Source organism: Hippopotamus amphibius, chromosome 3, assembly GCF_030028045.1.
Source record: "Hippopotamus amphibius kiboko isolate mHipAmp2 chromosome 3, mHipAmp2.hap2, whole genome shotgun sequence".
NCBI classification, from domain to species: domain Eukaryota; kingdom Metazoa; phylum Chordata; class Mammalia; order Artiodactyla; family Hippopotamidae; genus Hippopotamus; species Hippopotamus amphibius.
The window spans coordinates 46,048,690-46,073,510 of NC_080188.1; the positions used below are offsets into that span (position 1 = coordinate 46,048,690).

The window sequence follows — 24,821 nt, forward strand, 5'->3', positions numbered from 1 at the left end:
ATGTATAAGAGCAGTTTTTAAAGTACCTAAACAACAGTATTGGTGTACACCTGTCCTCACTTTGCATGGTTCTGATATATGCAAATTTCAGTTACCACAGATTAGATAAATAACACCAATCCCCTAATAGCGTGATTCCAATTTCAGTGAGTAATCACTTTGAGTGCAAACTTCTCTGCTAGCTCTTCAGTGTACAAGTCATTATTCAGTAACAGATGTGCATCGTGACCTGTGACCAATCATATCACTTGTTTCAAAGTCTGTGGGCAATTGGTCATGGCACACGTTATTCAGTTCAGACAGCAAAGTGTGTAGTTCTGTTTCTCAGCGATAAATCACGTAACATTTTACAAAAATAGATCATGCAAAGAGAGAACTGACAGCAAAGAGATGGAAAGTGATAAAGCTGGAAAGTGAAATTTGAAATAGCTGACCGTGGGATGTTGACAATGCCACTGTTTGCCATTTGAGACCCTAGATATACAGCTAGACGAACTTAGTGAAGGCAAACTTATCCACGTAAATGAGGAAAGTGGTTGTGACTGAAAGGATGATGGTGTCCCAGAGGAAGTGACACTGGCATAAAACTCTACATTAAAGAAACTCTCAGAGATATTTCATAACATACGAAAGAGCAAAGACAAAATGTTGGAAGTGGATCCAAACTTAGAAAGGAATCTGACAATTCATCAAGTCATCAAAGAGATGCTAGCTCCATATTATAAGGTATATGGCCAGAGGAAGAAAGCAGTATTCAAACTACTCTTCATAAGATTTTTCAAATAAAGAAAGCATTTTAATAGTCAATGTTTCTAATGTTTTAAATTATAGTATAGTAAATACTAGTTTCACTATTATTTTTAATTCTCTATACATTTATAAACCACAGTAAGAGAGTTTTTAGTGTTTTGATGAAAAAATTTTAAAGGTCTTTGAACAAATATAATTTCCCGCCATTGATTATTAAGATTGCTTTGCACTGTTTCAGCTTGCATAGTCATTTTTATGTTCTTACATTACTGTAAAGTAAGCCCTCCCCGCATTTATCAATACGTTCAATAAAATTCATGAAATTAGTGGTCGTATAGTTCAAATTCATATCCAATGTCATAAACACCTCTACTACATGATTATTCAATTGTGTTTGATTACAGTTTCTCAGTATTACTACCCATGGAGATTATGCAGTGTTGGAGGTATTGTTTGCTTAGCATCTTTTCTAGGAAATCCACGCTGGTGCTTTTGCTCAAAATAGATCCAAATTAGGCCTTTTGTGCAACACCATTCCTCTCTGGGTGCTTTGAGGAATTAATAAAGCCTTAAAGTTATTACTAAATTAAAGTGCTGTTTTGTTTTGTATTGATCCTAAATTATAGAACTCAAGATAGTACATCATTGCTGCCAGCATCTGACAGGTGCTTACTGTCACCTTTCAATTACTTGAACATGCCTCCCCCCTTCAATTTAAAACATTACAAGAAGAAATAGTATTTTAAAGCATCAGTGATAAAATTATTTTCTACGTCTAAAAATTGTTTTTCATTACAAATAATCATAAAATAAATAGTCTTCTGGAAAGCTTAGATTTGCTATATATATTTAAAACAAAACAATGAGGCATACCTACTTTCACTTGGAGTTTCTTTTAATGATTTTCTATTAGTAGTTTTGAAAGGAAATTCATACATTCCTAACAAAGAAGGCTGTATTCTCATGAAACAGAAACAAGAGATGATGTGGTATGAGTTGTATATTGCTTCTTCTGAATAATGAGCTGGAAAACAGTCTATGGGCCAGCACTCAAAAGTTCATAATTACAATGCTTTTAAAACAGCCATTCACTGAATGGATTTGGTCAGCCGAACAATCTAATCAGTGACTTCCCATGCTGTTATTTCAGCTAAGCTTGTTCACATTGGAGAACATTCAGGCCTCATTTATACCTTGTAGATAACACACAGATGTGTCTATAATTTTCAGAAGCTTTAATAGCTTTGCTTCAGATTTGTGATGAATTCTGCAGGGATTGAAGTGGAATGAAAGGAACTGGAATGCCTGCTCTGTATTTCCTCCCATCTTTCGTCCCTGTCTTCAATCCGTCCATCTCTGACCACGCCGCTCCACTCCACTTACTGGTCTGTAAGAAAATGGGGAGTAAGATAACACTGGGAAGAACTGGTAAGAAGAAAGCCAAGAGATAGGAAGCAGGAACAACATGTAGCACTTTTCTCAAAACCAGAATAGGTGGGGTTAATGTCTAAGCATGATTCTCTTTGCTGACCTAAATTTATAGGGTAGTAAGTAGAAATTATAGAGATAAGTCTAAAGGTACATGTATTGTTGATGAAACTGGTTTAAATTATCAAAATAAAGAAGCCACATTTTATGTGTCTAATCTTCTAACACAACCAGTAGGTTTTGTTTTTTTTTTTTTGACTACAGTTGCTTCCAGACATTTAGTGTATGCATATTTTACATACTTTGAGGAATATATGACTTACAAACTTAAATTTTTATCAGTCATTTTCCATGCTGAGGTCCTAGTTCATGGTTATGTTCAGTGAATATGTCATGGTTTGCCTCACTCTCTCTGTTGTTAAATGCTTGTTTCCCTTTTTTCCCCACTAAGTATTATACTAGAGTATAGGTTAAGCTACTATAACAAAGGGACACCAAAATACATGAACTCAAACAGAATAATTTAGTTCACTCCCATAAAAGTCCAGAGTTAGGCAGACAATCAAGGGAGTTAGACAGCTCTGCTTCATTCAGGGATACAGGTTTCATCCATCTTACTTTTTATATTAGTTTGATAGAACTGCCATAACTAAGTACCACAGACTGGGTGGCTTAAACAATGGAAATTTATTTCACATAATTCTGGAGGCCAGGGTTATTTCTTCTAATGCCTCTCTCCTTGGCTTATAGGTGGTCATCTTCTCCCTGTATCTTCACATCATCTTCCTTCCGTACATGTCTACGTCCAAATTTCCTTTTTTATAAGGACACCAGTCATATTGGATGAGGGACTGCACCAATGGCCCTATTTTAACTTAATCACCTCTTAAAAGACCCTCTCTCCAAATACAGCGACATTGTGAGGTACTGGGGTTGACGTCAACGTACAAATTTTGGGGTGGGGGGGACACAATTCAGCCTGCATCACTATTCCACTTGAGCACTGTTATCCACACAGTTGAACTACCTCCTCATCCATGCTTCCTTCCATGGGAAGGTGAAAGAGAGACAAAGCCAAGTGACTTCACTTTTGAGAGAACTGAACTGGACAATGCGCATATTATTTCTGCTAGCATCCTTCGATCTGAATGCAGTCACATGGCCGCTCCTATGTGAGAGTGAAAAATATGTGGAATCCATAGTCTCTAGATGGGCACCATACTTGGGTGAATAATGATCCATTCTGTACATAAGAACTTGAAGATCAATCTCTTACGTAGGAAAAAAAAAAGAGAGAGAGAAATTTCTTCATTTAGCATCTACATACCATTCAGCCTATCCTAAATTCATTCTGTTGTGAAAACCTCAGGGACAATCTCATCATTGTCTGCTTGATTTTTTAGTAAGTTTCAAAGCCTATCTACTTTGTTTCTTCCTGGGGGTTAGTGGATGCTAGTGTCAGTGAAGTTATGTCTTGACTCATTTCTTACAGTATTAACTCTGATCTCTCTGCAGGTAAAAGATATGTAGGCTTGCAATAGAATTTGTGTAGTCAGTACAGCCTCATCAAAATATCTGGTTCTGACTACACTCATTTTTATTACTCAATCATTGGTAGAGATTAGACACTTTTTGACTCCAAAAATTATATCAGGTCCTTTTGTGGCTTCCATTTTTCATAACTCCACCTTTACTGACCATATTTTCAGTCTCTTGATTATTACCAATGTTTTCAGTAGTCCTCCAAATTAACTAGGCTATACGTTTTATTGAAATGTATGTCATGCAGTGTGCCCAGGAGTTGGAAAAATGACAAAGGGAGCAGGTCGGGAAACCAGCCTTGGCCCAGCCACCATGTGCACCATGTCCTGAGAAGGAAAGGCATATGACTTACCACTTATTTTGACTAGTGAGAAAGAGAAACCTACAAACTGTTATGTAGCAGGAGAGCAGGAGGCCTTCAGGGTCAGGTCCACAAGCTTCCTTTTGCCCCTGCTGGTCTCACAGTAGTACACAAAGGCCAGATTAGGGGTAAAAGCTGGGACACCAGATAAATAGGATAGCAACAGAGAGCAAGTTAGCTAAGGCTGAATTGGGCCATGTCAGCCCAGAGGTGGGCAGGGAGCCACAGTGTAGGGGTCTAACTCAGACTCAGGGCCCTCAGCCTGGGGAGATGGAGCTATTGCCACTGCCACGAGGCTCTTCTGAAGACCAAGGGCCAGGCCTAGGTACAGCCTACAGAGACCCCAGTAGTGGGAGCAGTGGTACTTTAAGGCAGCCCAAGGCAAGAAGGCCTGGGTCATACTTGCAGGAACTGGGGACAAGTCTACAAGAAAGCCCTTGGCTACTGTTCCTGGAGTCCAGGGCTGCACAGGATCCCAAAGATGCATGTTTCTCCTGGTTCAAGTACGAAGATTTTTTTGCATAGGCCCAGCCAGGCAAGGTGAGTTACCTGCTGTTAGAACACAGCCTGTGGGTATATACCCAGAAGTGGGATTGCTGGATCTATTTTTAATTTTTTGAGGAAATCTATCCTGTTTTCAACAGTGGTTTTACCAATTTACATTCCCACCAACAGTGCACAAGTGTTCCCTTTTCTCCACATCTTCACTAACACTTGTTATTTCTTGTCTTTTTGATAGTAGCCATTGTAACAAGTGTGAGGTGATATCTCACTGTGGTTTTGACTTTCATTTCTCTGATGATTATTGATGTGGAACAATATTTTATGTACCATTGGCCACTTGTATGTTTTCCTTGGGAAAATATCCATTTAGTTCCTTGGCCCATTTTTTAATTGAGTTGTTTGGTTTTGGGGGGGTTTTGTTTGTTTTTTTAAGAACTTTTATTGAGATACAGTTAACAGACAATAAACAGCATACATTTAGAGTGTATAACTTGGTATCCCAATCTCCCAATTCATTCCCCCCCAACCCTCCCCCTTTCCCCACTTAGTGTCCATATGTTTGTTCTCTACATCTGTGTCTCTAGTTCTGCCTTGCAAACCAGTTGATTTGTACCATTTTTCTATATTTCACATATATGTGTTAATATATGATATTTGTTTTTCCCTTTCTGACTCACTTCACTCTGTATGACAGTCTCTAGGTCCATCCATGTCTCTACAAATGTCCCAGTTTCACTGCTTTTTTCAGCTGAGTAATATTCCATTGTATATATGTACCACATCTTTGTTATCCATTCATCTGTTGATGGACATTTAGGTTGCTTCCATGTCGTGGCTATTGTAAATAGTGCTACAGTGAACACTGGAGTGATTTCAATTTTCTTGAATTTATCAAGGTTTGATTTATGACCCAAAATGTGATCTATCCTGGAGAATGTTCCATGTGCACTTGAGAAGAGTGTGTAATCTGCTGTTTTTGGATGTAATGTCCTGTAGATATCTATTCAGTCAAGCTCATTTATTGTGTCATTTAAAGCTTGTGTTTCCTTATTAATTTTCTGTGTGGATGATCTGTCCATTGGTGTACGTGGGGTGTTAAAGTCACCCACTATTATTGTGTTACTGTGGACTTCCTCTTTCATAGTTGTTAGCATTTGCCTTATGTATTGAGGTGCTCCTATATTGGGTGCATATATATTTATAATTGTTATCTCCTCTTCTTGGATTGATCCCTTGATCTTTATGCAGTGTCCTATCTTGTCTCTTGTAACATTTTTTATTTTAAAGTCTTTTTTATCTGATATGACTATTGCTACTCCAACTTTCTTTTGATTTCCATTTGCATGGGATATCTTTTTCTATCCCCTCACTTTCAGTCTGTATGTGTCCCTAGGTCTGAAGTGGGTCTCTTGGAGACAGCATATATATGGGTGTTGTTTTTGTATCCATTCAGCCAGTCTGTGTCTTTTGGTTGGTGCATTTAGTCCATTTACATTCAAGGTAATTATCGATATGTATGTTCCTATTACCATTTTCTTAATTGTTTTGTTTTTGTTTTTGTAGGTCCTTTTCTTCTCTTATGTTTCCTGCTTACAGAAGTTTCTTTAGCATTTGTTGTAGAGCTGGTTTGGTGGTGCTGAATTCTCTTAGCTGTTGCTTGTCTGTAAAGCTTTTTTGATTTCTCCATCGAATCTGAATGAGATCCTTGCTGGTTAGAGTATTCTTGGTTGTAGGTTCTTCCCTTTCATCACTTGAAATATATCATGCCACTCCCTTCTGGCTTGCAGAGTTTCTGCTGAGAAATCAGCTGTTACCCTTATGGGAGTTCCCTTGTATGTTATTTGCCGCTTTTCCTTTGTTGCTTTTAATAACTTTTCTCTGTCTTTAATGTTTATCAATTTGACTACTACATGTCTCGGTGTGTTTCTCCTTGGGTTTATCCTGCCTGGGACTCTCTGCACTTCCTGGAATTGGGTAGCTATTTCCTTTCCCATGTTAGGGAAGTTTTCAACTATGATCTCTTCTAGTATTTTCTCTGGTCCTGTCTCTCTCTCTTTTCCTTCTGGGACCCCTATCATGCGAATGTTGGTGCGTTTAACATTGCCCCAGGGGAATCTTAGGCTGTCTTCTGTTCTTTTCATTCTTTTTTCCTTATTCTTTTCCACATCAATGATTATCACCATTCTGTCTTCCATGTCACTTATTCGCCCTTCTGCCTCAGTTAATCTGCTATTGGTTCCTTCTAGTGTATTTTTCATTTCAGTTATTGTGTTGCATATCTCTGTTTGTTTGCTCTTTAATTCTTCTAGGTCTTTGGTAAACTTTTTGATCTTTGCATCCAGTCTTTTTTCAAAGTCCTGGATCATCTTCACCATCATTATTCTGAATTCTTTTTCTGAAAGGGTGCTATCTCCTCTTCATTTAGTTGTTTTTCTGGGGTTTTATCCTGTCCCTTCATCTGGTACAAAGTCCTCTGCTTTTTCATTTCTCTGTCTTTCTGTGACTGTGGTTTTCAATTCCACAAGATGGAATACTGCTGATACTGCTTGATACTGCTGTCTGCCCTCTTGTGTAGGAAGCTATCTAGGAGGCTCGTGGGTGCTTCCTGATGGGAGGAACTGATGGTGGGTTGGGCTGGGTGGGCGGAGCTCAGTAAGACTTTAATCTGCTTGTCTGCAGATTGGGTGGGGCTGTGTTCCCATCCTGTTGGTTGTTTGGCCTGAGGCTACCTAGCACTGGAGCTTACAGGCTCTTTGGTGGGGCTAATGGCAGACTCTGGGAGGGCCCATGTCAATGAGCACCTCCCAGAACCCCTGCCGCCAGTGCCCCTGTCTCCTTGGTGAGCCACAGCTGCCCCCCACCTCTGCAGGCAACCCTCCAACACCAGCAGGTAAGTCTGGTTCAGTCTCCTATGGGGTCACTGCTCCTTCCCCCTGGGTCCTGGTGAGCACACTTTTTTGTGTGCCCTCCAAGAGTGGAGTCTCCATTTTCCCCAGTCTTGTGGAGGTCCTGCAATCAAATCCCACTGGCTTTCAAAGTCTGATTCTCTGGGGATTCCTCCTCCCCATTGCTGGACTCCCAGGTTGGGAAGCCTGATGTGGGGCTCAGAACCCTCACTTTAGTGAGTGGACCTGTGCAGTATAACTGTTCTCCAGTTTCTGAGTCACCCACCCAGCATTTATGGGATTTGATTTTAACACGATTGCACCCCCCTACCTTCTCATTGCAGCTTCTCCTTTGTCTCTGGATGTGGGGTGTCTTTTTTGGTGAGTTCCATTGTCTTTTTGTCGATGATTATTCAGCAGTTAGTTGTAATTCTGCTGCGCTTGCAAGAGGGAGTGAGCGCACTTCTTCCTACTCCGCCATCTTGATCCTGGCCTATCTATTGTTTGTTTGTTTTTTGCTATTGAGCTGTATGAGTTCTTTATATATTTTGGTTATTAATCCCTTATCCAATATGTGGTTTGAAAATATCTTCTCCTATTCTGTAAATTGCCTTTTCATTTTGTTGTTACTTTTGCTGTGCTGGAGCTTTTTAGTTTGATGTTGCCCCACTTGTTGGTTTTTACCTTTGTTGCTTGTGACCAATGTTAAGGAGCTTCTTCCCTGTGTTTTCTTTCTGGAAGTTTTATGGTATCGGGTCTTAAAAATACTTTAATCCATTTCAAAAATTGTTGCTCCAACCAATGTTAAGGAGCTTCTTCCCTGTGTTTTCTTTCTGGAAGTTTTATGGTATCGGGTCTTAAATATACTTTAATCCATTTCAAATTAATTTTTGTGAGTGCTCTGAGAAAGGGCCCCAATTTCATTTTTCTTCATGTGGTTATTCAGTTTTCCCAGCATCATTTGTTGAAGATACTATCGTTTTCCAGTTGAGTGCTCTTGGCTCCCTTGCCAAATATTAGTTGACCCTACATGTGAGGTTCATTTCTGAGTTCTCAATTCTCTCCCATTGGTCTCTGTGTCTATTTTTATGCCAGTACCGTACTGCTTTCATTACTGTAGCTTTGTAATATAGTTTGAAATCAGGGAGTGTGTTGCCCCCACATTTGTTCTCAGTACTGCTTTAGCTATTCAGGGTCTTTTGTGTTTTCATACAGATTTTAGGATTTTTTTTCTATTTCTGTGAAAAATGCATTGAAATTTTGATAGAGATTGAATCAAATATATAGATGGCTTTGGGTAGTATAGACATTTAAAAAATATTAATTCTTCCCATCCATGAACATGGATTATCTTTCCATTTGTTTGTGTCTTCTTCAATTACTTTTATCAAAGTCTTGCAGTTTTCATTGTACAGATCTTTCATTTCCTTGGTTAAGTTTATTCCTAAGTATTTTATTGTTTTATAAAGCTATTATGAACAGGATAGTTTTCATATTTCATTTTAAGATATTTCATTGTTAGTGTATAAAAACATAACTGATTTCTGTATGTTGATTTTATAAGCAATCCCACTTCTGGTACATATCTAAAGGAATTGAAAATAGGATATCAAAAAGATATGTCACATTTATTGCAGTTTTATTCCCAAAAGATATGGAAATAACCTGTGTCCCTCAATAGATGAATGGATAAGAAGATGTGATATATATACAATGGAATATCATATAACCACGAGAAAGAAGGAAATCCTACCATTTGCAACAACATGGATAGACCTTGAAGGCATTATGCTTAGTGAGATAAGTCAGACAAAGAAAAATACGCTATGCTCTCACTTATATGTGGAATCTAAAAAAAGCTGAACTTGTGGAAACAGAGTAGGATGGTGGTTACTAGGGGCTGGGTGGGAGAATTGGGGAGATGTTAAAGGGTGCAAACTTGCAACTAGAAGATGAATAAGTTCTGAAGATCTACTGCACACCATAGTAATATAGCCAATAATTCTATATTATAACTTCAAAATTGCTAAAAGACCAGTTGTCCTCACCACAAAAAAGAAATTATAATTATGTGACGTGATAGAGGTGTCAACTAAAGCTACAGTGGTAATCATACTGCAATATATGAATATATCAAATTAACAGGTTTGTACACATTAAACTTACACAATGTCAATTATATCTCAATAAAAAAAAATTTTTAAGAACATAGCATGCAGGATTTTAGGTTCAGGCTGGGACACAGTGTGAGCAGGGATGGGGACAGGGACTCTCATACCTGAGTTTCTGCTCCTCAATGCCCTGCTTGCCCTTTGGATCCTCCTTTGGGGTCCTGTGTGCCACACTGCAGGGCAGTCTCCTGTGGGGAAGCCTGGGAAGGCAGTGGGGGCCTCCTGGAGCTGGGTTAGCTTGCCCTGTGGGCCACAGAAGGAGGCAGGACCAGCACCAGCTCACTAAGCTACCAGGGAAAACAGTTTTCATGATGAAGTCTGTGCTTGAACCTGGGGAGGGATTTGTGGATGAGGACTGGGTGGTCCTAGAGAGGGAGGGAAAAGGGGGCATCTAGCCCAGCTACCTGGGAAAGTAAGAAGAAAGAAAAGGCCAGACCCTAAGCTGGTCTGTCTGTCCACTCCAGGCCTATAACCCACTCTTAAACTGCTCCAAGAATGAGATACATCCAGCCTTGGAGGAGAGACAACAGCTGAGTCCAGCCCCTGGCAGTGATTTCTCTTCGGCCCACAATTACCTGCACAGTAGAGGCCTAGGGGTTCTCCAGCCCCTCACAGCAACCCTTTTAAAAAATGCTGAGGAGGACAGTTGGAAGGGGAGGGGCTGTTCAGGGTCTTCTCAGGAATTCCTGGAGACCAGAGGGGAACTGCAGGATGGGATGCAGGAGGGGGTGAGAGATATGTGTCAGGTATTGTTATAGGCACTTGGGATGCAAGAGTGACAGAAATAGGCCAAGTCCTTCCCCACAAGTAGCTTACATTCTGGTTGGAGAAGACAGATAATAAACAAATATATACATATACTATATTAGGCAGTTTCATGTTACAAAAATAAAACAAGAAAAGGAGGCGCAGAGATTTATGGAGTGAGGTTGTTCAGAAAGGGAAGTCAGAGAAGGCTGACTGCTGACCTGAACAAAGTGAGGGAGAGAGCCGTGTGGATATATAAGGGAGGAACAGTCCAGACACAGGGAACAACACATGTGAAAACCTTGAGGTGCAGCGTGCCTGCTAGTTTTGATGAGCTAAAGACGGTCGCTGTAACTGGAACAGAATCAATAGGGAGAAGAATGCTTGGAAATAAACTCAACGAGGTAGCAGTAGGGGTGCCACATCATGATCAGCCTTACAGACCATGGAAAAGAATTTGAATTTTACTCTAAGTGCAATGGAAAGCCATTGGAGGATTTGGGCCAAAGACATGATATTTTTGCATTTTAACAGGATCACCCTGGTTTTCTGAATGGCAAATAGACCTTAGAGAGGTGAGGATAGAAATAGGGTACCTCTCAAGAGCCCATTGTAATTATCCAGGCAAGAAATTATGCAAGATGGGGTGTGGACCAGGATGGTAATGGGTGAAAGTATTAAGAGGTGGTTAGATGTAGATAAAATTTAAAAGGAGAGTTAGAATAATTAGCTAAATGATTAGATATAAAAGAAAGAGGAGAATTATTTATGACTTTAAGAGTTTTCAAATAGGCAAGAGTGAAGGTACCTGTTCTAGAATCCTTTTGAGATGAGTCTGAAAGGATCAACGAATTTCATCTATTTATGTGTATATAAGGCAAAGAGTAGGCAGGACAAAAAGGGGCTCTTTTTTTTTTTTTTTTTTAATGTCTCATTGACTTTTTTTTAAATTTATTTATTTTATTTTACTTTTATTTATTTATTGGCTGTGTTGGGTCTTCGTTGCTGCACACAGGCTTTCTCTAGTTGCTGTGAGTGGGGGCTACTCTTCATTGTGGTGCGCGGGCTTCTCATTGCAGTGGCTTCTCTTGTTGCAGAGCATGGGCCCTAGGCACGTGGGCTTCAATAGTTGCGGCACATGGGCTCAATAGTTGTGGTGCACGGGCTTAGCTGCTCCGCGGCATGTGGAATCTTCCCAGAGCAGGGCTCGAACCCGTGTCCCCTGCATTGGCCGGTGGATTCTTTACCACTGCACCACCTAGGAAGTCCAAAAAAAGGGGGCTCTTTTCATGGGACGAGAACAACAGATCAAAGGCAAAGAGGAAAAATTACAAAAGGCTTTATGTACTCAATAATAGATCCAACATTGTTTGTAGAATGAGGGAAGTATGATATTCTGAATAATTGTGATTTGGCCCCAAATAGCTATAGCCTTACCATGCTTCTTTCAAAAGAATCTCCACTGGAGAAATCTTTCCTAGAGCAAAAAGAATCATATAATTTGGGACTTCATCTGGTCAGAATTATTCCTCAAAATTCCAACCCAATAGTCAAAATATGAGGACAGAAGAGGGTCTAGAATTACATAGAAGGTACCATTCTTCTAAGAAACTACTATAAAGGAAACTACTATAAAACTCCTGGAGTGCTTTTAAAGCCACTTTTCATCTATATTTCCTCTTCTTTACTACAGTCTCTTCCAGATGTCTTATTTATGCATAGTGCTCTACATTCAAAACCTGAGTTACCTTTTACTCTATGCTGTTTTTATATTAGGTACGACCTTTCATAAAAGATTATTATTTGGAGTTAGGGTGATTTAGGTTTGAATTCTAGCTCTGTTGCTTAAAACAATTATGATCTTGGCAAATTACTTCACCTCTCTGAGACTTGGTTTTATCATCTGAAAAACTGAGATAATAATACCTATTTTATAGAGTTGTTATGAAGATTAAATGACATAATCACCTCACATGAGCTAATATATGTGACTTGCTGAGCACAATACCTGGCAGAGAACAGTGTCTGCGTGTGTTTGTGTGAGTGCATGCTGTTCAGCCTTTCTCTCCATTCCCACTAGAGTACTAATCCGGAAATATATAACTTCACAATTCAACTACCACCCAGCTCCTCATGTCTGTTCTGGCCTCAGCTCTCTTCTGATCAGGTCTGTTTTCACCCAACAGTCATATGAACAACTGTAAAGCACTCATGCTTATCCCCATCTTCTCTAAACTCCTGTAGTAGATCTCAACCTGCCTCTATTCTTTTTGCTCTTAATCCTATACAACTTTGCACTTTTATTTAGTTTTTCCCTACTAAACTGTATGCCTCTGTAACATAAGCTTCTTGTCCTACATTTCTCTTGTCTCTCCATCACATACCAGGTCTCGGCCTCTTAGTCATATCATTGGTCATTTGTATGATCATCCTTGATACTTATAAATCTTGTGTCACTCTTACATTACAGAAGTAATTCCTTATAGTTGCTTTAATGGGAACAAAAGCTCCCACTCAAGGTGGCATCCAAAACATTATTAATCTACAACAACCCAGATTCAGTAGTGATACATCCACTGAGTCATACATTGGTTTGCTCAGCACTTATTTCTCACTCAACACGCCTTCAAGGTACTAGGGATATAGCCATGCACAGATAGACGAAGTCCCTGCTCTCATGGAATTTATATTCTCTAGATTATACGTCAAAGTAAGCTTCTTTTGGAAGTGGTTTTGATACTACTTACTCCCAATGTGTATTATTTACAAGGTGGGAAAGTAAGAGCATGTTACCAGTTTCTAAGGAAATAAGACTATTTTGGAATGATATCACTTCTAGAGAACTAATTTATCTGTGATGATATTGTAAAGTACCAGATTTAAACTGACCAGATACCAACTCAATTTTCCATGTTAATCATTTAATTTGATGATATATGTCTTAGTCAGTTTGGGCTACTATAACAAATTACCATAAACTGGGTGGTGTAAACAACAGGAATTTATTTCTCACAGTCTGGACACTGGAAGTCCAAGATGAGAGTGCCCACATAGTCAGGTTCTGGTGAGAACCCTTCTGAGTTACAGACAGCTAACTTCTCACTGTATCTTTACATGGCATGAAAAGCAAGGGAGCTCTCTGGGGTCTTTTTTTTTTTTTTTTAGAGTATTAATCTCATTCATGAAATTGGAACCTTCATGACCTAATTATCTCCCAAATGCCCCACCTCCTAATACCATCACACTGGAAGGTAGGATTTCAACTTATGAATTTTGAGGAACTCAAATATGCAGTCAATAACAATATGGTTGATCAGTCTGACTCAAAATATCAACATTTTGTGCTAGATGATTACAAGGTGGCTGAAAAGTCCAGCTTTAGTATAAAAGAAGATCTAACACTGTAGCCCAGAGGTGATCTCTTCCAATCATTTTTAAAAAGCTGATGGAAATTGGCAAAAGCCTCTGTGAGAGAGACTATTACTAATACTGTGGTCATAGTGCCACCTATGTCATTTCAGAAAACAGGTAGAACCACTGATGGTCACTATGAGATCCCTACCAGTGAGCCAGTTGCCACCTTGTTACTTACAACACGGACAAGATGCTTAGTGTGAAGTCTAGGTCTCTGAAATCAGGTCAACCTTTAGAGACATTCTTTCCAGCAGAACGTATTTGACATTGAATGATCTATCTTTATAGAGAAGAGTTAAAATTGAAGCACACAAAGGCTGTCTACCAGAACAGAAGTACTTGATGCCTCTGCAAGTCTTTCGCTTCTTTTATACTTCAGGATGAGATTTTTTTTTTTGTAGTCATTTCTCAGAGCCTTTTAAAAATAAAAATATCTATGGAAGGGAAATTTTATCTCCTGGTGTCTTGGGTTGATTACGACAGACTACTGGGATCAAGGCCCTGCCAAGAGATTTTGAAGATACTCCGAAGAGCCTATCTGGTTTACAAATTTGCCACTCTATTATATGAATGTTCAGAGGCTTGAGGAGAAAGGATTGGGTAGGGAAGCAAAAGGATTGGGGAGAATGACAGGAGTAAATGATATTTTTTGTAAAGGAAGTCATGAAAGGAAGATAGTTTTAGTCATATTGATAGAGGATTAGAAATATCCTAGTAGTGATTCCCTACTCCTGCCCACCAAAATGGAAACTGGCAATGGTGGCTGATACCATTCATGGTCAGAAAGGAGGTTCTTCTGGTGGGTCACAGACAGAGTTTGTAGAAAACAAATTCAAAATATCATCAGGTGATTGACTTGCTATTTGGCTCCACAGGAAGCCTACTGAATTGTATGAGTGGTAGTTTTGGATATTCACATCTATGATACACCAGCTGGATATACAAAGATTTGATTTAACATAAGGAGAAAAGTAACTGAAGCAAAGTGTGTCCCATTAACACCCCAATGGGTGCCAGGACAATGAATATCTTAATATATGTAAAAAAAAAAAAACTTGTAGAAACCCCAGGAATCAGGAAGCTAGATAAATACAAGAGAAAACATAGTGCGTTGTTTCTGGGGCACCTGGTTCCTTGTTGCCTTGCAAGAATTCAGTGGCGAGCCCTTCACTTGTCAGGGAGCCCTTTACTCTCCGGCTCATCATGTTCTCAAGTGCCATTATATCAACCATATGAGAAAATGGAGTGTTTTCCGTATTATCTCCTGAGTCATACTGCTTCTCCACTCTTATGCCAGTCAGGTTTTTCTGGTTGTTATTCATGCACCTAATTTCCTGAAGCTTGTCTCCCCTTTATTACAGTGGATATGTTGGAGAGGTCATGCCTAAATGGATTGCATTTAGAAGTGAGGGGAAATCTGCAACATTTAATTTAGACAATTACACATGTATACCAGGAGGCTGAAATTCACGTGAAAAGAATGAGGAATTTTTCTTCTGCTGTTCATTGCCACAGATAAGGAATCATCCCTTTTTCCTTTTGGGGAAGGGAGTTGGTTTTAAAAATTAGTTGTAGCATTGTTGGAAATCTGACATGGGCCATAGAGTACTTCCTTGGAAGAGACAGAGAATTGGACAAAATATAAAGGGAAATAAAACAATACTGCAGGAACTTGAGATATCAATGCCTCCTCTTCCACCCAAAAATAGATTTTATAAAGCACAAATATATTCTTTGACTTTGCCAGAATATACAATTTCCAAACTATATTAGCAAAATATGGAAATTCCATTATCTGGCAACTTTGGAGTAGTATATCATGTACTGTAGCAGAAATTCACTATCCGCCCAAGCATTAGTGAGTCTTCCTAACAAAGTATTTTAGATGAGAGTTTGGATTATTAAGCCCAGGCCCTGAGAACCTGGAAACATAAATTTTCCAGAGGAAATAATGACGCAAAACACACAACCCAAAGACACCCTGTCATGAAGCGTGAGCTGCTGGTGCCAAAAGGTTAATAATCACATATTTACTCCTTCCTTTATTCTTCCTTAATTGTTAAAAGGTATTTTAATGTCCCTTATGTTTCTATAAGTATCCTTCATTAGTAATATTTCCACACCTTGTGACCATCTGTCACCCCTGGATTTTTTTGAGACACACACGTAAACTGAACACCTAGTTTCTTTCATCGTCCCTCTCATCACCTCAAATTTTAATATGAATGAATATCTTCTGCTCCATACCTATTCTTCTTATCCTGACATTGAAAGATGGTTGACTTCAAGTAAGAAATGATGGTAACTGTGTCAAGCCAAACTTCTATTAATTCTTCCCTTTAGAAATCGGAAGCCAATAACATGATAAAAAGTAGCTGTCTACATACATAGTGGAGAAAAGGGAGCAGAGCAGATTAGATATATATTCCAGGCTGAGAAAGAATTTCTTGAATAATATTTTAATAGCATTCAAGAACCTGAAACTTTATGAAAATAGAAAATGAATTTCTCCTTTATTTTAATTTTCTTCTGAAAATTATTTAGTAGTATATACTTTTCTCTCCAATTTCTCATCTTGCAAAACTAGTTATTCTTAAATATATAAATGCCATTCACAAAAGATATTTTTTTAAAAGCTTATTCACCTGGAACACAGTAACTACATCTGCCATCACCCAACCTAAGTTTCCTGACCCCTCACTTTGGGGTCATGCAGCCCACGACCACCTTCCTCATCTCACCTCTTTCTACTCTCTGTTTCCACCATGTGCTTGAGTTGTAATGGACTTCTTTGAGCTCCTCTACTGCATCAGCTTCATTGTCAAGTCCAAAGTTCCTTTGCTTTTATTATTCCCAATGTTTGCATTGCATTCTCTCCTTTCTTACCCCCTCAGACATCCATAAAATCTTGAAGATTTTCTGTCACTTTACAAATATTTCTCTGACCCCCATTTGGTTTCTGTTTCTCTTTGAGATGCTTCCACAGGAACCAAAATTTATTTCCATCTTAACATGTCTCACTTTATGTTGCTATTGATACTTTTGTGTTTTCCCTTCTCTGTCCCATATGATAAACTAATCTCATTAGAAAAATGTACACAGAATAGGCAGTTTCTCCATTTGACTTATCCTGCCTCAGCATATTTTTTTTCCAAATTTTTAAAATACTTTATAAACAACAAGGTCCTACTGTATAGCACAGAGACCTGTATTCAACATCCTATGATACACCATAATGGAAAAGAATATATTAAAAAAAGAACATATATATAGGTACAACTGAAAAACTTTTGTATTGTTGTATAGCAGTAATTAACACATTATAAATCAACTATACTTCTATAAATAAAAATAAAAATACTTTAACCATTGCTCTTAGGTTAATGCCCAAAGTTTGTAGCATTATCTGCTGTGCTCTACATGAGCTAGACTCTTGCAGGTTATCTTCTGCAAGTCTTCCCTTCACTTCCACACCAGCCCTGCTGGGCTTCTTGCAGTGTTTCCAAGAGTTCACGCCATTTTCTGCCCAGGGGAAAGCTTATTTGCACCTCATTGCAAACACATTGTTCCCCAACCAAGAACACTGTCTACCCGTCACCTTTCCATTTCACCCGGAAGAGTTTGGTTCATCCTCCGATTTCAGAGATACACCACATACGCTCAGGCGCAGTTAGGTCCTCCCAACACATGCACAGGGCAGTAAGCATTTTGTCTTTAGGACATTTCACAGCCTGAGCTCAATTACTACTTAGGTAATTATATGTGTAATGTATATCCCCCAACTAGACCGTAAGTTCCAAGGGACAGTGACTGTGGCTGTCTTTCTCATGAAACTCTTGCTGTACATTTATTTAGGGCAGTTTTTAGCATGTGTGGGAACAGTGAATAATGAGGTTAGGAAAATTTGCAAGGGTTAGGAAATAATGCAAGACACGGATGTAGGGCCATATCATAAAAGGTCCTAATTGCCATGACAAAGAATTTATGTTTTATCCTAGAGACAGTCAAGACTCGTCAAATGTTTATAAGCTGAAATGATCTAACCTATCTTTTAAAGAATAAATCTGGCAGCAGGTTACATGGCTAATAAGGCAGAGACTGAAATCCTAGAGACTATCATAGTAGATTATAAAAAAATGACTGTACATATCTTCTGTCCTCATAGGTACATCCTCTTGGCAATGTGACTTTGCCATTCTTCCTATTCCAAGCCTTTAAATTTGAGCCTGACCACATGACTTGCTTTGACCAATGGGGCATTCAAGTATTTGCACACTGGGGTTTGCCTGGGACCTAACTGGGAAACCTGAGGCCACCATGTGAAGTAGCCTTCACTGAAGCAGTGAACTTTAACCATGTTTTAAATCTGCTCCACACTTTATATGTATAATACCCCCCCTCCTCCCCATTCAGAAACATCTCTCATTTCAGCAGTGATTCTCAGTGGTGTGTACTGGAATCATGAGGTGGGAGGAAGCATTTCTAGTCTGACTACAGTTCTCAAGAGATTCCAAGGTACTCGATGACTACAAATTGAAAATCACTCTACTAAGTTTCATGGATCAATGAATGAACAGTTAACGCACCCTGGGGGGTTAACAAGCACCGCAAAGGAAGTGACATTTAGCCAGATCTGAAGAGGAAGAATAAATATTCATCAGATGGAGAAGCGTGGAAAGGATGTGGCAAAGAAAATGGTATGCACAAAGGCAAATCTTGTGTTCAAAATCACTGATCTTAAATGGTAATCTCTTTTCTTTCTATACAACTGAACACATACTCTCTAATGTCTAAATCCTGCTGGTACAGCATTATTTTTAAGGAAATCTATAGAATATACTTTGCAGGGTCGAGAGTTGAGAGAGAGGTCATTCAGTTAAATTATCATGATAATTGTCACCTTTCCTCAAAATATTCTTATTTTCAGGAAACTGCTTTAAACATTATCAAGTCATTTCTGTCTAAATCTCATTCCCTAGAGTAATTCCACACAGGTAAAAATAGGATTTGATAATTATTTTACTTGTCTCCATTGTCAGTTTCAGTAACGCTAAAATCATGTTGACTTTATGAAATTTAATCCAACCCTGGTTTTGTGATACCTGTTTATGAGTCTCTCATGAAAGCATTGATATCAATCAAGATCTAATACCCGATTCTCATATATACAGGATTGTTAGTGTTTTCCTTAGAACATGCACATACTCCCTCACAGTAAAAAAGTGTCTGAATGAAACTACTGCCTTAAAATTCTTCTGTAATTGTTTTCAATGGAGCATGTAGAACACCTTTTGCTCACACATAATAGGATTACTCTTTAATAGCATCATCTTCTATAAATGAGTGCAAATCTTTGTCTGCCCTAAGGGAAAGACCAGCCAATGAGAAGTTATTCCAGTGATGTAATGCTTGTTAACTTACTCTCTCTCAGATATGATTGGGGAAGATGATTTTCAGAGTAACAAACATGTATTGAATTTAACTTTTTCTCACATGACTAATTTTAGCTCATAAGCCACTTCTGGTACTTAATAAACATGTCACTTAAGACAGCCTTGAAATAATTATGCAAAATCTGTACCCACTGGTATTTGCCAATGATAATTCCTCATCTTTCTTGAGAAATCACTTCCATATCCTGGTCCTAATGTAAATAGACAAAGAATACATTAACACTAGCTGGCAGCAGAAAAACTTAACATTTCTTTCCCTGATGTAGATCCTAATGAAAATCAAATTAAAAGGACTAGAGATCTTATATTTTTTAAATCAAATTCATCACAATCTGCCTCTCATGACTGTGTACAAACTTCATTTTCACATCTGCCCAGATTATTTCAAAGATAAAAATATTTGAAACAAGTATTTGAATAACCAGGCGTGTTCACAGTGATGTCATAAACTTCTGTCTAGTGAGTAACTTACAGGGCTCTATTGATGCAACTAAATGCTTATGAATGTCCAGAGACAGATGTCTTCACCCACATCAGGTGAAGACCCATTACCCATCACACAGTCTAATTCTATGAATTGATAGGACAGGATAAACGTGTGTTAGTTCCACAGTAAAGTGTGCAAAACTGCAGACACAGAGGCACAAATTTTGGGCAGGTATTATGTCATGCAACAGCTTATTCTCATTCCCTATTAGTCCACCTCAAACCTCACTTTTTGAGCAGAAGAATGCAGTAGTAAGCATGTTGTGAAAAACATAATTTGAAAGAGGAGGGTCACAATACCTGAACAGACCACTGGTTTATCTGATCTGAATCTCACCCAAGAAAGCAAGCAACTCAAACTGCTAAGCCAGCTGAAATTTGAAGTGCTGGATATAATTCAAAGATGATGAACTATGAGTACTCACAGTAAAATTGTAGGAAAATTACTATATTGGAACTTTCCCCCCTTTGTTTCTTTTTTCAAAATATCCTCTTAACCCTTTGAGAAAACTGAGTTAATCTTGGGCACATAAGCCTTTCTTGGAGCTTTTCAACTTTGGTCATGGTAATATGGTTGCATTGGGATGAAGTGGAATTATGGAATTATAGAATAATTCAAACCTGGCTGTGAATAATCTCTCTACCATATTGGAAAATGGTAAGTCACTTTGACTTCAGTGAGCCACACTTTCTTCAGCTGTTAAAATGAAATAATAATTAAATATTAACTATTAAAATGATGTGTATAAAGTTCTTGGCAAGTAGTAAGTATTCAACTGATAGTGGCTATGGTTATTACTATTTTTCATATATACGTAATTCCGAGCCACTTCATTTCTCAAAGTTGAAAACCAAATTATGTAAAAAAATGATAGTATACCCAGAATGTATTTCCAATTTTATCCACCTTTTGACTGTGAAATAAACCATTTTGTTTTCCATTGAAGATTCAGTTTGTACTTGATTCTTAATTTGCCACATTATTCAGTAGTATTCTATTTTTATCTATTAATATTTCAAAGTTAGTGCTTTACAAAGATGGTTTTACATATTATCAGTGTAAATAATAGTAGTGTAGTTCATTTCCTTTTAGATCTGCTGAAATTTTTAAAAGCATTACTTCTCTAACCCTATAGAAAAGGTCCTGGAAGGCACTGTTCATGCCACCAAGTCAGCTTATTGGAAAATGAAAAAGGCAGTTTGTCACCCTCATGTAAAATATGTAGTTTGAGAATTTCAGTAAATTAACTTGAATTAAATTGTTTTGATCTTGTTTGTATCCAGTCAAAAGCACTGACACATTCCTGCAAATTGATTTTAGATTTTAAATTTCAAGGGCTATTTAGTTCACATCATAATTTACTGAATGTCTCACCTGTGTATGGAGAAGTTCTAAGGTTAAAAATAACAGCAATAACAGATGATTGAACTTGGTGTACCCCCAAAAAAATAATAAATAAATAAAAAAAAATGACAGCAATAATCACCACAAGACTTAGTTTCTGCCTTCTAGGTGCTGGTGTCCTATTAAAGGAACAGCACCGTGTGGTAAATTCCATAACAGAGTTTGGTATGAAGTGACTGGAAACACAGATGGTGGCACTTTTAAATCAATGTTGGAGGGGTGAATTTTTGAGAAAAATGACGGACAGGTAACATTTTATTGGCTTTTAAAGAATAATAAGGAGTTTCTTATTTGGATAAGGTAGCAGCGTATTCCAGGTGGAAGGAATAATGAGACCCAAAGAAGAAAGGACTGATAACTCATAGCTATTTATGAACTGGCTGTTGACCTAGCCTAGTGTTTTTACAGCACAGAGTACATTGGATAGAAGTATGGCGGGGAAAGGACATGCTTCACATACAGAGGCACATTTTGGAAAACTAAAATATTATCTTCTAAATCACAGTATTCTTATCTTTTCTTTGTTATATACCATGAGAAGATTCATGATATACACTAGCTGGATTTTTTTTGTGTGTGATGTCATCAAGCTTATCTGGACTTTTCTTCAAATAAAAGAATTTATTTCTTCAAATAAAAGAATTTATTTCTTCAAATAAAAGAATACTATTCCGGACTTCCTAGGTGGTGCAGTGGGTAAGAATCTGCCTGCCAATGCAGGGGACACAGGTTTGATCCCTGCCCCAGGAAGATACCACATGCCACGGAGCAACTAAGCCCGTGAGCCACAACTATTGAGCCTGTGCTCTAGAGCCCGTGAGCCACGACTGCTGAGCCCATGTGCTGCAACTACTGAAGCCCACGCACCTAGAGCCCGTGCTCTGCAACGAGAGGCCACCGCAATGAGAAGCCCGCGCACCACAATGAAGAGTAGCCCCCGCTCAACGCAACTAGAGAAAGCCGTGTGCAGCAACAAAGACCGAACACAGCCAATAAAATAAATAAATAAATAAATAAATAAATAAAATTTATTTTAAAAAAAGCATACTATTCCTTTGCTTTTCCTATTATTAAAAAATATTGCAATATACTAGTACAAACCATAGTTCAAGAAGTCAATATAAATTGTACAAAAGTAATGCTTAATTAAGATTTAGGAAACGTCTACTGATTTCATTTATGTAGAAGCATATATAAGCAAACTTGTAAAGGCAGTACATCTAAATAGCATGTGATTAATAAGGTCAGAGTAGGCATTAAGGAAGTATTGTCTATGCTAACTTTGTACTAAAGAGTTATCTGGGAAAACTTCATTGTTCTTATTCACACGGTGAAATACTAAACTGGTAGGTCAATTCATGAAACCATTCACCTGTAATACTGTGGGTGTGAGAACATTCTTAAATAAAACTTAATGAAAATTCTCTGCCATTTTCTTTGAGTATATTCACTGAATAAGAAATCTTCATCCATACCTTAGAACAAGACTATGTATATTTGCTCAGTTAATTTTAATATGTTTAATGATTTTTATTAGACTTGCACTGGAATGCATTATCCACATACACATGATGCTATCATTACAACAGGACTATTCTAATTTAATGGATGGATGGTGTGGCCAGAACTGCCCATATCATGTCTCCCCTTTGTACCAATATCATGTATTTTAGAAGCAGTTAACTGGAATTACAGGTAGTTGGATCAACCATGGGTTATAGATTTTCATCATGTAAAACTAACTGAGCTGCATGGAGATTCATCCTACAGTGTTGGCCTCATTGTGTTCTTTCTATACACATTAGATCATACACAGAAGTGTGTGTGTGTGTGTGTGTGTGTGTGAGTGTATTATAGTCTACTGCATACTAAAAATGATTTGAGGATGTTAGGGTTATATATGCAATGCAGAAAAATCCACTGTATTCTCTTAAACAAGGAAGCCATTAGACTGAGGTGGCTCTAATGCCTCGGCTGCCTATGTAAGCAAACCAAAATCTAGGCCTGCAGATGCCTCAGGATTACACAGTCAAAACCCAAGGACAGCCAATCATAAACAGCCAACTAGGCTTAAAGCTATAACCAATCAACAATTTCCTTGCTTTGCTTCCACCTTTTCTCTGTAAGTATCTCCTGTTGGTGGAAGCTTTCCTAACTATACTTCAGGATTGGCACTGTCCAATTTGACTCCATTTTTGCTCAAATAAACTCTTAAATTTTTAAAATGCTTCTGTTTGGACAGTTCAGTATGTTTAAACATATGAAATTCTCAGAAGAAAATAAAAAATAATGAAAGCTTTCTGTTTCCTCCATCAGCTGTTAAGAAGAAGGCTAGCTTTATCACTCCTGTTCCAGGAGGCGTGGGACCAATGACGGTGGCGATGCTTCTCAAGAACACCCTTCTGGCAGCTAAAAAAGTCATTTACTAGATCACAGGCAAGAATAAAGCAAACTGAAGTCATGCTACGTATTTATTTGACAAAAGGCAAAAACCTTTATATTTTACTATAAAGCTATTTCTACACTGTATTTATTTTTTCATGGATGGAATCATTGTGGATCAGATGATTCACACAATCTTATGCATTTCTTGCTAATAATCACTGAATATTTTGAGTGGATTTTGAGTTTTAGGGAAAAAAAACAACTGCAATGAAAACTTTGGTAACAGTTGCTTATTTTGTGAATAATATTTGTTCATGTTAAAACTAATAAAGGGCTCATAAAAGATACATATATTTTTGACACAAATATCACAAATAGTGTGTTTTCAACAAACGTTTTGTCAAATAGGCTCCTTTGTAAAATGTAATTTAAGTTTTGCCATAATCATGCTCAATTTTTATATATTTTATATTCTGTATCAGTCTGAAAAAAGTTTACTTGCTAAAAGAAAGATAAAATGTTAAAAATAAAATTTTGATCTCACATGCTTCCCAAATGCATCCTACAAGACATACTAATGAGAAATGATGCTCCGTTTGAGGAAAGAAAAACATACAAGTAAGGTAAAAAATGCAGTGCTACTTGGAAAGGTACTGATTATTTCAAATTGTGAATAACTACTTGCCATAGTAAAAATGCAATAAGAATATGTTAGGTTTACATGTAATTTCTTTGTTCTTCTAGAAAAATATTTGGACAATACCTTCCTTGAGAAATAATGGAAAATCCAAAACCAAACAAATATACAAAACAAAACGAAGGTTGTATTTTCCCACAAGTATGAGAAAAATACAATATAGTATGAATGAGGACTTCATTAAAGAATAGTTGTTATGTTTGTTCACAAATCTAGAAATCTAATAGGAAACTATGACACTTATAATATGCCAAAGCTAATCCTTAGGATATGACTAAAAACATACTGCTTTGTTGCCCACAGTTCTTCCCTCTTCTCTTATATTATAGCCTTTGGTTCTCAAAGCAGATGCCATGATTCTAACACAATTTAAATTAGAAAAAACATGTGAATGTCAGTTGAAGGCTATTTTGAGACTACACTGGGCATATAATTGTATTGCTTTCAGGCCCAAATCCCAGTCTGTTTAGGTACCAGTAATGATTCTTACCCAATGCATGTCTTTATTAGTGTACACTCTTGATCATTTGTGTGAAAATAGACTAGATGTTTATAATTAATTATATTTCAACTGTATAATAAAATCAATTTGG

At 37.8% G+C, this 24,821-nt stretch overlaps 1 protein-coding gene and 1 long non-coding RNA gene across 10 annotated transcripts in view; one reads left to right on the top strand and one right to left on the bottom strand.

Annotated features, from left to right (window-relative positions):
• Positions 1–24,814, top strand: part of MTHFD2L (methylenetetrahydrofolate dehydrogenase (NADP+ dependent) 2 like) — a 126,092-nt gene extending 101,278 nt beyond the window's left edge. For 3 of the 9 annotated variants that reach the window (XM_057727506.1, XM_057727510.1, XM_057727511.1), the window contains exons 8-9: positions 2,929–3,102; positions 23,463–24,814. In XM_057727506.1, coding sequence (XP_057583489.1) covers positions 2,929–3,068 — 140 coding nt within the window. In that variant the 3' untranslated portion in view covers positions 3,069–3,102; positions 23,463–24,814. Of the gene's footprint in view, positions 1–2,928; positions 3,103–18,236; positions 18,500–23,462 lie in introns of all 9 variants that reach the window. The other 6 variants (XM_057727513.1, XM_057727507.1, XM_057727508.1 and 3 more) reach the window with 3 other exon arrangements.
• Positions 11,380–24,821, bottom strand: part of LOC130849002 (uncharacterized) — an 80,269-nt gene continuing 66,827 nt past the window's right edge. Inside the window, exon 3 of the long non-coding RNA XR_009052649.1 lies at positions 11,380–11,646. This is a non-coding gene — a long non-coding RNA (uncharacterized LOC130849002). The remainder of the gene's footprint in view (positions 11,647–24,821) is intronic.